General features: G+C 38.9%; 1 protein-coding gene across 3 annotated transcripts in view; it reads left to right on the top strand.

Moving 5' to 3' along the window:
- The window catches only part of CNTN6 (contactin-6), a 150,174-nt gene that overhangs the window by 122,855 nt on the left and 12,351 nt on the right, over positions 1-14,968 (top strand). For all 3 annotated transcript variants that reach the window (XM_075938670.2, XM_006122484.5, XM_075938669.2), the window contains 3 exons: positions 5,614-5,848; positions 9,867-9,982; positions 11,803-11,989. In XM_075938670.2, coding sequence (XP_075794785.2) covers positions 5,614-5,848; positions 9,867-9,982; positions 11,803-11,989 — 538 coding nt within the window. The remainder of the gene's footprint in view (positions 1-5,613; positions 5,849-9,866; positions 9,983-11,802; positions 11,990-14,968) is intronic.

The raw sequence follows: 14,968 nt of genomic DNA, 5'->3' as shown, positions 1-14,968 counted from the left end.
ACTACCCATAAAATGTGGTCTGGATTAAAACTCCAATCACCACTTCGGGAGTCAGAGAGACACCTAAAACAATTCTTCTTTTCCTTCAGGGTTTTTTTTTTGGGGGGGGAGGGCGAGAGGGGACATGTTATAGATAAGAAATGTGGCTTTGGCTTTCTGAGGTGATTTGGGGATTTAGACACACAACTCATATTTAAATTTATGGGATTTACACTGTTCAATATTTTAGTTGTCTTAGAAAATGTCAACCTGTACATGAAAAGGAGGCTACAGCCCAGATTGTAGGCTGAACACCAGCCAAGTAGGCCTCATCCTCTCCTGAATAGGACAGAGCTGGGGAGTAGATATGGAATTCTACAAGATGAAATATGTTTTAAGGGGGAAGACTCCTATTTATTTCAGTGAACTTTGGGTCAGGCTCTTCTGTTCACAATGTTCCCTCTTCTATGAATTCAGGATGATTGGAGGAGCCTGATCTGATTCTGCTCCTCTGTTTGCCTCATGAGGTTGTTTCCCTTTGCAAAGAGTGGAGAGTCCTAAACTGAACCCTGTCAGCCCATGGTCAGGATAGTGTTTGTGTGTATGTGTGTGTTATACACCCGAGTCTTCAACTGCTAGGACACAAGGTCCTGTCACAACGGGACACCTAGGGGAGGCCAACGGACACCCGGAGAAGTTTTATGTCCGTGTCTTTGACTGCTAGGACCAGGGTCCCTTTGTGGTGAGTCCCATTGCAGAGGGCAGCCAACAGGCTGACAGACGCCCTAGAGTTTACAAGGAGAGCTTATTATACCTCAGCCTTTGACTGCTAGGACACATGATCCCTTCGCAGCGGGCAGCCTAGGGAAGGCTGAGAGGTGCCCCTACGGATCTGTCCCCTCGAGGCGACACGATCCAAATGCCCTGCTCTGCCTGATTCTGCTCCCTATGACCAGCTGAAGTTCTTTTAAATTGTGCTTGTTTCTGTTACAGCAACTGAAGGAGTCAGGTTAAAACTTAACCAGTTACAGGTTTATTAAGGAAACTTATAAAGCATGTGGTTATAATGGCTATGGCTCTATTTCTTAACTGCTAGCAAATATAGATCTTTAAAAAATGGTTACAAAGAAACTAAAGATAGAAAATAGAAATAATGGTACCAAGTGACAGCTTAATCTTTAAAGAGCTCTAAGTCTATGTGTACACTTAAGACAAAGGACACATCCAGGTACAATTTTTACCCCCTTCTGTGCCTCTTGACTCCAGCGTATCAGGCCAGGGCTGGTCCTTCAATTCCTAGGAAAGACGAATACGAGGTGGGCGTCCCCATGGAACCTCGGGGGGCCAATCACCTAACTCAACCAGCAAATAGATGGTAGATTGACACTCAGAGTGAGTGTGCAGCTGGACCCATCTTTATACCCATAGGGTCACGTATTCTCTTCCTTATCTATGGCGCCAAATGGATCTGGTTTGTCTTTGTGATGCCAGCTCTTACAAGGGAGTTGTGAACTTAATTTACACTTGTAAGAGAGATAACTAAATTGGGAGTACTGGACATTCTTTACTGGGTGGGAGATTCCTCCCCCCCCCCCCACTCGGACGAGTGTGTGTTCGTATCAATATAGGTGCCAGCCAAGGCAGCGCTCACAGCCTCGAGGTCAACAATTGGCGTATCTCTGTTTATAGCCATCCAGGGTCACAGCAGCCAGCATATCTGGGTCTTCTGTCAAGGCTTCAAAGACTCTGCTGATTTTACTGCTCTGTGTGCCATGTATGCTCCAGGCAAGCAAAAATGGATGTTACAGGTGGGGGTTCCTGTCTGGCTACAAACCCACAGATAGGGTGTGTCTAGACTACATGCCTCCGTCGACAGAGGCATGTAGATTAGCCAGATCGGCAGAGGGAAATGAAGCCACAAGTAAAATAATCGCGGCTTCATTTAAATTTAAATGGCTGCCCCGCTCTGCCGATCAGCTGTTTGTCGGCAGATCGGGGCAGTCTGGATGCGATGCGCCGACAAAGAAGCCTTTCTTGATCGGCACAGGTAAACCTGGTTTCACGAGGCATACCTGTGCCGATCAAGAAAGGCTTCTTTGTCAACGCGGCGCGTCCAGACTGCCCTGATCTGCCGACAAACAGCTGATCGGCAAAGCGGGGCAGCCATTTAAATTTAAATGAAGCCGCGATTATTTTAATTGTGGCTTCATTTCCCTCTGCCGATCTGGCTAATCTACATGCCTCCGTCGACGGAGGCATGTAGTTTAGACGTACCCATATGGTGTAACCCTAGAAGAGATAAAGGACAATTAAATAGTACAATTTCCATATTTAATGGCCACAACAAATCTAAATTCTCTTGTGTTTGATCATATGTTAAACAGACAGTTCACTCACCTTCTTTAGATAAATTCTTCTTCTGTTACACAGTGTCAAGAAACAAGTGGCAGCCCTTGATTTCCATGGCCTTGAGAAATGACACTGCCGTTATTTTCTTCCCTCCATGGAAAGAATCCAAGAGCAAGTGGTGATTACAGTAAAATAGTTCACAAGTGGTTACTGAGCAAATAAGAATCTTGAAATAAAAGCTTTAGATTGCAAAATGGGCTTTTTGTTTTGCACATACTGCTGCAAATGTGATTTTCTTCTTGGATATCAGGTCCACTGAATGCCCATGCCCATGTCATTTCAACGATGGTTTTCTTACGTTTCCATATACTACTTTCTCTCCTTTCTCTTTTCTTCTCCTCTGTTCATCCATCATGAAAAACAGCCAGACAGCCACATCAAATTATCTCTGTAATGGGCTAGGAGTCACTACAGTGGCAACTCCTGCTGGCTGTTCTCGGAATTAGATCTCTGCCTGCCATCACTGCTGTCTCCTCTCTTGGGACCCATGCCATTCCTCAGAACGCAATGCCCTTTTCTGGGAACATCCCCATTAAGTTTTCTCTTTCCTCTTCTGAAGGGCCACTAATTTTCAGTCCAGCCACTTGCCTCTGTGGCAAACTGCATTTGCCTGTCTAGCCACTTGCCTCAATGGCAAGCTGTAGTCTGTGCTCTGACCACTCTCCTTAATGGCAAGTGGAACAATGGGGGGTAGATGAGGAGGAGACCAATTCTACCCAATAGTCTGTCCCCCAACCCAGGGATCATATAGCTGTCCTACCCCTGCTCCGGCTTCTGATGCCTGTTTCCCTTGTCCACTTCCCAGTAGCTCCAGCATCTAATTTGCCTTCACACCATGATCTCAGTCTAGCAGCCGGTCATGCTGGAGCTCCCTATTGCTCCCCTGATCCTACCTAGCACTGCTGTGTTGACCGTGTTGCTCTCTTGGCTGCCAGTCCTCCTTTCTTGCTCTCCAGGGAGAGACTCCTCTCTGCTCTGCTGAGCAGACTTTCTTATATGGCCCTCCGTGACCTTGATTGGCAGTCCTAACAAGCTTCCTCCCTATTGGATATTTCAGTAAGCCCCCTGCCCTTTGATTAGAGTTCTGCTCAGCCTCTTTGAGGGCTGCTTTAACCCCCACTGTTACCTGTGTCAAGCAGCTGCACCACCATATTCCCATTTTGAAATCTAGCATATTGGACTCTACAGTCTATCCTGAGGAGCAGCCAGGAGAGATGCTAATTATACCAGGCTAACAACACAGAACACAACTCTTCTGCTTACTGTGATGAACTGACCAACCACCCTGATAAAATCTGAGGTCACAGAAGCCTCAAAACAAATTAAACGCTCTAGCAAATAGCTTAAACTCTGACATATCCCCACCACGACCATAATATAACAGTTAACTCTCTCAGTCCTGGGTAAAAAATAGAAGGGGGAAATATACTACAGAGGGTTTTGAGGATTAATGTTTGTAAAACACTTCAGGATTGATTCAAAGGGGTAGCTATGTTAGTCTGTAACTGAAAAGACTTAAAACAACAAATAGTCCTGCAGGATCTTAGGGTATGTCTAATTATAGGCCATTTTTTCAACAAAACCTGAGTTATGTCCACACTGCAATTTAATTCTTTCAAAAGTAAATCAAAAGAGCAGAGGGGGTTTTCTGGCATTGGTAATCCTCTTTCTATGAGGAAGAAGCCTTTTTTCTGAAAGAGCTCTTTCAGAAAAAGGTGTGTGTGGTCAGGGAAGAGGGAGTTCTTTCAAAAGAAGAGGAAAGAGGAAAAAGCACAGGTGCCCTGGTGGCCACTCCATCCATAGTAACCATAGCTTAAATGTGAGATAGAAAACATTCAGTGTGGATTCTACCTTTCAAAAAAGCAAATCCCTTTTTCGATGTGCTTTTGTGTGTGGATGCTGTCTTTCGGAAGATTTTTCTAAAGATCTCTTCCAAAAAAAGGGCCTTCCAAAAGAAGCCTGTAGTCTAGACATAGCCTAAGAGACAAAAAAAAAAAATGTAGATGGTGTCATGAGCTTTCGTGGGCACAACAAACCCTCTTCTTCAGAAGAATGGAGTTAAGATGCCCAGGATACAAATATCAGAGAAAAGAGAAAGCTTTCTTCTTCTGCTATTTATTTGTACTTCAGGGTGGGTAAGCTTAATACAGATGCTAAGCTTTATTATTTCATATGGTACTTGCCATTGGACTTGGAAGGATTAAGGAGAATAAGCAAATATATTGTCCTTAGAAAGCTTGTTATGCTTTTCTCCTCCCCTTCCCCCACTTCTTTTTACGATATTGATGGCTGTAGTAATTCATATGTACGGTAGATCTTTGTACTCTAAACTAATGATCACTAACAGTTCTGCTGTTCTTCCTGCCCTTGACTATATCTTTAGATTTTCTACCATTTGTGCACGGATGCTTTTCAATGCATCTTTGTTTGATGTGAATATCTGCACTGTGTGATATATTGCTACAGAAAACATCCTGTATATCTTGTATCATGCAGCACTGGTCCTTTCACTTCCTTGTATAAAATATTATACAAATGTTCTCTCTCCTCAAAATGCCAGTGTGATTGTGTTCTTTTCCTCAAAAAAAACACAAAATAAACCAAAACAAAAAAACAGTGCTGATGAAAGTGCCCACTTGGTATGAACCATTAGCATATACTTTGAGAGGAGATTTCACTAATAGAAACATTAATTTTGCTATGTAGTCCTTCAATAGCTTGTCTATGGCTATGCAAGACAAAATTAAATAAAGACATTTTATGCACTTGGGATTGCACTCATGCTAAAAATTGAAATAAAAGAGGTGTGCATACAAGTATGCAATTAACATACACTTATGTATAACCCACATGTGCTCTTTTCCAACTTCTTTTTTTTCCTTATAAATTGTCCAAAATTAGCATTTTAGTCCCTGTGGGGGGAACAATTCAGATACATCCTGAGTTGAGTGAAATGCTTTTAATTTAAAAAAAAAATCACACTTGCAAGAGCATGTCTTTAATGGGGCTGATCAAATCTTTTGTTTCTAAATTGATTGCCTCAATAGATGTATTGTTTTGATTTTTATTTCAATATTAAATTGACTGATGGAGCAAATATTATTATCTTCTCTAAGGCACAGTCAACCAAATCAATGCACCTGAAATATACTGATAGAATGAAGATTCAATTAAAACTGTATATACTTTCAAATGCTTATTGATTGATTTCCTCTACATCTACAGTCAGTTCCTGAAGAACTACAGAATGGGGAAGGTTTTGGCTACATCATTATGTTTCGACCTCTTGGTTCAACAAGCTGGACGAAGGCAGTAGTGTCTTCGGTAGAATCATCAAAGTATATCTACAGAAATGAAAGTCTTATGCCTCTATTCCCTTTTGAAGTTAAAGTGGGTGTTTACAATAATGAAGGAGAAGGAACCCTGAGCTCCATATCCATTGTCTATGCAGGAGAAGATGGTAAATATAATTGTCATTATTATTTACTATTTTATTAATGTTAAATTAGCATTTTAGTTCCCAGCCACATTCCTAAGAACATAAGAATGCCATGTTGAGTCAGACCAAAGGTCCATCTAGCCCGGTATCCTGTCTGCTGAGAATGGCCAATGCCAGATGCCCCAGAGGGAGTGACTAAAACAGCTAATCCTCAAGTGATCCCTTTCCAGTCATCCATTTCCAGTCTTTGACAAACAGAGGCTAGGGACACCATTCCTCTCCATTCTGACTAATAAGTATTGATGGACCTAACCTCCATGAATTTATCTAGTTCTTTCTTGAACTCTGTTGAAGTCCTGGTCTTCACAATCTCCTTTGTCAAGAAGTTCCACAGATTGTCTGTGCACTGCATAAAGAAAAACTTCCTATTGTTTTGTTTTTTAAACTGCTACTCATTAATTTCATTTGGTGACCCCTAGTTCTTATGCTATGGGAACAAGAAAATAATTTTTCCTTATTCACTTTCTCCATACCTGTCATGATTTTATAGACTTTTATCATATCCCCACTCAGTTTCCTCTTTTTAAAGAAAAGTCCCAGTCTTTTTAATCTTTCTTCATATAGCACCTGTTTCAAACCCCTAATCATTTGCCCTTTCTGAATCTTTTTCAAACTTTTTTGAAATGATGCAACCATATCTGTACACAGTATTCAAGATATGGGCATACCGTGGATTTGTATAGAGGCAATAACATATTCTCTGTCTTATTCTCTATCCCTTTCTAAATGATTCCTAATGTTATGTTTGAATTTTTTGACTCTTATTGCACATTGAGTGGATGTTTTCAGAGAACTAGCCACAATGACTCCAAGATCTCTCTCTTGAGTCGTTATAGCTAAATTAGTTCCCATTATTTTGTATGTATAGTTGAGATTATTTTTCCAGTATGCATTACTTTGCATTTATCAACATTAAATTTCATTTGCCATTTTGTTTCCTAATCCTCTAGTTTTGTGAGATCCTTTTGAAATTCTTCACACTCTGCTTTGCTTTTAACTATCTTAAGCAGTTTAGTATCATCTGGAAATTTTGCCACCTCACTGTTTACCCCATTCTCCAGATTATTTATAAATAGGCTAAATAGGTTTGGTTCCAGTACAGACCCTTAGGGGACACCACTAGTTACCTCTTTCCATTCTGAAAACTGACCATATATTGCTGCCCTTTGTTTCCTGTCTTATAATCAGTTATCAGTCCAGGAGAGGACATTCCCTCTTATCCCATGACTACTAACTTTACTTAAGAGCCTTTGGTGAAGGACCTTGTCAAAGGCTTTCTGGAAAGCTAAGTTTCCCTTTATAGAATCCATGTTGACTTTTCCCCAACAAATTAAGTTCATCTATGTGTCTGAAAATTCTATTCTTAACTATTGTTTCAGCTAATTTGCCTGGTACTGATGTTAGATTTACCTGTCTGTCATTGCCGGGATCACCTGTAGAGCCCTTTTTAAATATAGGTGTCAGATTAACTATTTTCCAATCATTAGGTATAGAATTAAAGGATAGTTTACAAACCGCATTTAATATTTCTGCAATTTCATATTTAAGTTCTTTCAGAACTTTTGGGTGAATGCCATCTGGTCCCGGTGGCTTGTTACTGTTAAGTTTATCAATTTGTTCCAAAACCTCCTCTAATGATACCTCAATCTGGGACAATTCCTCAGATTTGTCACCTAAAATGAATGGGAATATTCAGGTTTGGGAATCTCCCAAACAGCCTCAGCCATGAAGACCAAAACAAAGAATTCATTTATTTCCTCTGCAATGACCTTATCATCTTTCAGTGTTTCTTTAGCATCTCGATTGTCCAGTGGTCCCACTGGTTGTTTAACAGGCTTCCTGCTTCTGATGTACTTAAAAATATTTTGCTATTACTTTTTTAGGTTTTGGTTAGTTGTTTGACAGAGTTTATGCTTCTTTTCATTTTCCTCACTAGGATTTAACTTCCACTTTTTAAATGATGCCTTTTTATCTCTCACTGCTTCTTTTACTTTATCTTTAAGCCATGGTGACACTTTTTTAGTTCTCTTACTGTGTTTTTTAATTTGGGAGATACGTTGAAGTTGGGCCTCTAATATGGTGCCTTTGAAAAGTCTCTATGCAGCTTGCAGGGATTTAACTTTTGGCATTGTACCTTTTAATTTCTGTTTAACTAACTTCCTCATTTTTGTGTAGTCCCCCTTTTTGAAATTAAATGCCACAGGGTTGGGCTGCTGAGGTGTTTTTCCCATCACAGAGATGTTCAACTTTATTGCATTATGGTCACTATTTCTAAGCAATACAGGTATATTTACCTCTTGGACCAAATCCTGTGCTCCACTTAGGAATAAATCAAGAATTGCCTCTCCCCAAAATTGTGGGTTCCAGAATCACCTGCTCCAAGAAGCAGTCATTTAAGATGTCATATAACTTTATGTCTACATCCCATCCTGAAGTGACGTGTACCCAGTCTGTATGGGAAAGTTGAAATCCCCCACTATTATTGAATTTTTATTTTGATAACCTCTCTATAATCTCCTTTTGTATTTCATAGTCACTAAGACTACGTCTAGACTGGCATGATTTTCCAAAAATGCTTTTAACAGAAAAGTTTTCCATTAAAAGCATTTGTGGAAAAGAGCGTCTAGATTGGCATGGACGCTATTCTGCAAAAGCACTTTTTGTGGAAAAGCGTTCGTGCCAATCTAGCCCCGCTTTTGCGCAAAAAAGCCCTGATCGCCATTTACACGATCGGGGCTTTTTTGCGCAAAACAAATCTGAGCTGTCTACACTGGCCCTTTTGCACAAAAGCTTTTGTGCAAAAGGACTTTTGCCTGAACGGGAGCAGCATAGTATTTCCACAAGAAGCACTGATTTCTTATATGAGATCGTCAGTGTTCTTGAGGAAATTCAAGCGGCCAGTGTAGACAGCTGGCAAGTTTTTCCGCAAAAGCAGCCTAACGGTCTCCTAGTCAGGTGGTTAGTAATAGATCCCTACTGCTATACTCTTATCATTAGAGCATGGATCACTATCCACAGAAATTCTATGGAACATTTTGGCTCATTTATGATTTTTACTTCATTTGATTCTTCATTTTCTTTCACGAAGAGCACCACTCCCTCCCCAACACGACCTATTCTGTCCTTCTGATATATTTTGTACCCTGGTATGACTGTGTGCCATTGTTCGTCTTCATTCTACCAAGTTTCTGTGATGCTTATTATATCAATATCTTCCTTAAATATGAGGCACTTTAGTTCACGCATCTTATTATTTAGACTTCTAGCATTGTGTATAAGCAATTTAAAAATTTGTCACTGTTTAGCCATCTGGCATTTCCTGATGTTTTTGAATGGCACTCTTTTTCAACTGACTGTTTCTGATCTTACCCATATTTTGTCATCTTCCATCCTCTCCTCCTTACTAGAATATAGAGAACTATGGCCTCATAGTGCCAGGCATTGCTCAGATATGCTACCACATTTTGCTTGCTATTGTATTCTCTTTGGGGCTGTTTCATAGAAGAGGAAAAAATATGACCTGCATTTTTTGGATGGGGGTTCAAGTGAAGAGGGTGTAGGTCCAGATTTTCAAAACCACTTATCATCTAACAGCTCCCATCTATGGAATCAGAAGAAGGCTAAAAGATGCTGCTTATATCCATAGTTTTCTAAAGAGTTTGATATTGTGGATGCTAAGCACTATTGTAAACATAGCCACTTATTTTGTTGCTTAAATTGGAGCTGAGCTTTTCTGAAAATCTGGCTTATGTTGCAGGAGTTGAGCATTTTTTAAAATTGACTTAGCCAAGGTCACACATGATGTCTGAAAAACAAGGAACTGAAATCAAATTTCCTGAGTTACAGCCCAGTGCCTTAACCACAATACCTTTTGTTCCTTTTAGTTCCTGCGCTTTAGATGTTCTCAGCTTTTAATCCAATGATATGTTCTGTAAATTGCATTTATTACAGACCTGCCTTTTCTTTCCTATGATCTTAGAGCCTCAGATTGCACCATCGGGGGTTTCCGTGCAGAGCTTTTCCGCTTCTGAAGTTGAAGTCTCCTGGAATGCTATAGCATGGAACAGGCATACAGGAAGGGTGCTTGGCTATGAGGTGATGCATGTAACATTAATTATATTTTTATTGAAAGATGTTCTTTTCGGACTTCATTGCAATCATATCTCTTCTAAGAGCCATGCATATTCTAGTTTGCCTTCCATTACAGTGAGTTAATGGATAAAGAAACCTTAACCCAGCTCTCATTAGCAACATTTCACCTGGAATAATCACAAGGATTTGTATACTACTGTTCTGTCTGTGCCTTCCTATAATGGCAAAAAATAAATTATGCCTTCATAATCAACCCTTAGGTCTGCTCTTTTGCAATGAATACTACAGGTTGACCCTCTCTAGGCTAGGACTCTCAGAACCTGACTGATGTTGAACCAGAGAGTTTTCTGAACCACAGAAGGTAAAACATTATATAGCAGCATTACCAACACTTCCACTGCTTATTGGGCTCTTAGAAGACATTTAGGAGTAAATTAGAACTAAGTAACAACACAGAACATTGAGAGCCAGGAATGTTGGCTTTAAGCAAACTTTATGGGACCACAGGAAACTTGGCCATGCCCATGATAAGTGAACAGATGTTGTTAGACCAGAGATTTCGGCACTAGAGAGGTTCAACCTATTTAAGAGTACTTGCATTTTATTCTAAAAACTCTAACTTTTCTTCCACCTATCCATTCATGTTCTTACAGTATAAGCAATTCAATACTGTTTGAGCAACATCGGGCACTTGATGGCTCTGAGGCATATAAATGAGAGAGAGCAAGTGTTTTGACATTGGGTCACCAGTACAAATTCATTTGAAATCGGGAGTAACTGAAAATTGTTATCATCAAAAGACTGTTCTGTAGCTTATGTAAATTGCATTGATATTCTCAGCCCAGCTCGCAGCGAATAGCTATCCCAGTAATAAAAAATAACAGCTTACAATAATAGCACATTTCTCCCTATTGCACACACTGATTGGCAGTCTCCTGCACTGAATAGTCATGAAGGCCTGCTCCAAACTCCACCTTTATGTACGCAGCATGCAATTCCATTGCTATCAATGGGTTTTCATGGGATATAAATCTGGAAATAATTGATCCCCAGAAGTGATGCCTTCAGCAAAGAGTTATGGCACTCTGGTGCAGGGTGCGGGGCAGGAAGTTTTTTACATTACCCCCATTTGTGCTCTATATGTTCTATGAATACACTGACACTGAAATATTACTTGAGCTTCCAGTCCTGTAAATCCAGCCCATTTCACATGCATTATTGTTAAAATAAGCCCTTAATAAAACTAATGCAGACAACAGAAATATTTAAATTTCTATTGTCCTATCATTATTAATATACTAATATACTTTATATTAATATACTTATTAATATACTTTATATTAATATAAAGTGGTAGGGGTGTAGAGTATGCAAGCCTTAGTAAATCAAACATCTATTAGAAAAAAAGAGATGTCTAAGAAAATATTTGCTATTGTAACAAAACTACATAGTAAAGAAACATAATTAAAATCCTCCTTGATGGCTCATATAAGTGTCTCATTGTGTCTTTTTTTAAGTTTCCTTCAAATATGCTCAAATTATAAAATAAGACAAGCCTTTAAAATTTCTTACCTTCTCAAGGTTTCCCTTTTGGACATCTATAAAACTAAGGATTTCTCATTTGCTTTTCTAATTTGTATTCAGAGTCTGAAATTTTATTTCTTCACTATAAATATTCATGCTTCATTTTATTTCCTGGCAGTTTTGATTACAAAACATGCTGTCTTCCTTGAAACCTTAGTTGTTGGCTTATCTCCTTTCCAATCAAGACTGTAATTGGTAGGAAAACAATGAACTGTCTGTTCTTTGCCCTTAATATTCAGGTTTTATACTGGACAGATGATTCCAAGGAAACCGCAGCTGGTAAAGTTAGAGTCAGTGGAAATGTAACAGCAAAAAACATCACAGGATTAAAAGCCAACACACTATATTTTGCAACAATAAGAGCTTACAACACAGCTGGAACAGGACCATCTAGCACTCCAGTCAACATCACTACTAAGAAGTCTCGTAAGTATTTACTGTCATACTAAATAAGGAATATAGAAGCAGAACAAATGTGTAGCCTTATATAAATATATTACAATGCATCTTTGTTTTCTGTAATGACGTTAATAAATGTATCCCAAATAGCTTCACAGAATTAAGCAAAATCAACTTCTTTACAAAATAAACTACTGTATCTCTCCCTCTGAAATAGGCAGAGTAGTCACCATGAGAAAGTCAACATTTACCCACAGTTTCCTACATTGTGATATCTGAGGTGCCAATTCAGTACATAGACACCAAAAGGGAACTCCTGGGGTGAAATCCTGGCTGCAATAGATATATCTGCACTACAATTAGACACCAATGGCTGACCTGTGCTACCTGAACTAGGGTAAGAGATTTGGGCTTAGGTTTGGTTTAATTAAGGTGTAGACATTTGGGCTCAGGCTGCAACTTGAGCTCTGGGACCCTCCCACCTTTCAGAGTCTGAGAGCCCAGCACCAGGCTGAGGCCAAATGTCTACACACAATAAAACAGACCCTTAAACCAAGCGTATACCAGCCAGAATGGGCTAATTATGGATTTAATTGCAATGTGGATTAATCTAGTCCTGGCAATTGCATAACTCCCTTTAATATAAATAGGACCATGATCTTACCCCTACAGGCTATTTTGTACATTATAGACTACAGTTAGGTGATTTTCATAGTCACTCACAATTTTTGGTACAGAAAATAACAATTGCATTTCAAGTATCAGAGGGATAGCCGTGTTAGTCTACAAGGTGCTACAGGACTCCTTGTCGCTTTTGCAGATCCAGACTAACAGATGTATTGGAGCATATGCTTTCGTGGGCAAAGACCCACTTCGTCAGATGTCTGTTAGTCTATAAGGTGCTGCAGGACTCCTTATTGCATTTCAGATGTTGCTAAGTGGCAACCATTGAAAAACATTTACTTTTCAATAGCAATTATGTCCTCACTGCTGCATGTTTTCACGTGAGATTTTAAAAGAGGTGCCAAGCAAATAAAGAAAAGCTATTCCTAATGGCAAACCACAATATTGGGAACCAGGAATACGAGTTTCCTTCAGGGTGTTTGTTTGTTTGCTTGTTTGCAATAAAAGTTTTTACTGTTTACATTGCTATCCACCACTGTTCTGTAGAATGCGAGAAATATATGTAATGGATTCATATAAAGGTATATTATCCAGTCATTTAAATTTCCCTAAAAGAATAATGATAAAATATACCATTCCCTTTTCAGAACTCTGTCCAATGAAGCTAATAATGATGATGGTCTAAGGTTTGTTTTTATAGGGTGTTGAGAAACTCCTGGAAATATCAAGTACAGTCTAGGAGCTACCAAACATCTTGCAGTATCAAGTTTTTAAAGTGACATGAGAGTCTTAACATTAGCTAACAGTAATAGAAAAAGCATTGAACCACAGGTCTACACAGATGGGACATATTTGTAGAATCACAATAAAAATAAGATTTAAGACTAATCCAGTCCCAGTAGAAGTCACTAACTTCAGTGGGCACTGAAGGGTTACATATAGCAAGAATTTGCAGAACGATTTTGTGCAATAGCGAGCATGCATGTGCATGCCATATGACATATTAAGCAGCTATATCACCTCTAGATGATGTCTAAATAAGCACATTGTTGTTGAAGGCTTAAATCATCTACTTAAACTTCCCTTTTCCTTGAAGATTGATAGCATTTACAGCTAGAAAGTATACTAATACTTAATTAGATTCAGTGGTGGGAGTGTTAAAGATATCAGTTACTAATTGATATATATTTTTCTTTGCTATTAAATATATGCTGTGTATCTCACATACTGTCTTAATCCTAGTCATAATTCTGTTTTTTGCCTTTATTACATATAATTTCTACAGATGGAAAAATACACATACAAGGGGATATATAAAACCAATTTATTATTATAGTGCTGGCTGTAAACTCTGCTATACATTTTTTACATCATTTTCATAATAAATTCCTATTTTTGGTTGTTTCTGAGTTGAAAGTGAAAAATAACTTCAGGCAGAAACCTGGCACAGAGTCTGTAAATTTGGCATATGCTGGAAGCAAAACATATTGGCAACTAAGAAGAGTCGAATTATTTTTTAATGTGTAATGCTATGATACATTATGAAAGCTCAGAAGTGTTCCAGGACATATAGCTTATGAAAATAGTTTTTCTGGTCTCTTTATGTATTTCAAATATTATTAGAGAAAACAGAATTGGAGTGGCATTTTCTGTACAGAATTAGGGCCTATGTAAAAGTCCTCAATGATCTCAAAATTCAATGGGAATTGGACACTGAGTTTCTTTGGCAATATCATACTTAGGGCATAGGGAAAGGCCAATAATTCAAGATCTACCCTTCCCACTCTAAATGTCTAGTTACTATTCATATAATTTATTTTACTCACAATAACCTTGAGTCCCTTCTCCCCACCTTCATTAACCTGTAGAAGAGAGAAAACATATGTTTTGTTTAGTAATGGTTTTTGTAACCTTCATTGTCAGCAAAACAGAATTTTGCCTGTTCCTCAAAAGAGTACATCAGAATTAGAGCTGAACACAAATTTTGTAACAAACAGTTTATCCAGTAAATTTGGTCTTTTTTCCTGATTAAAGTGGCTGCTTTATGCCATTTAATTTACCTTTCAAAATGAATATTTTAGGCTAACTTTCAAAATGAAACTTTTAGCCTATGGTTCTTTTATGAGCGGCTCATGACATATAGCAATTAGAATATGTCATCCTGTGGCTGAGTGCCCTCGCAATTCCTTTTGTCCATTCACACACCTCCTTAGTTTTTGGTTTATTAGATTAATTCACATTCAAATCCCTCCGCAAGCTGATCTGTTTACATATCTTCTCACCAGGTTGCTTGGTGGCCTCCTGCCTCTGATCTCACTCCCCAAGTCCCAGGTTTCTGTGCTGGAAGTTACTTGTTCCCAGCAACCTTTGGATTCATTTTAT

Source organism: Pelodiscus sinensis, chromosome 11 (genome assembly GCF_052426305.1).
Source record: "Pelodiscus sinensis isolate ZL-2025 chromosome 11, ASM5242630v1, whole genome shotgun sequence".
Classification (NCBI taxonomy): Eukaryota; Metazoa; Chordata; order Testudines; family Trionychidae; genus Pelodiscus; species Pelodiscus sinensis.
This window is presented reverse-complemented; position numbering and strand designations above follow the sequence as displayed.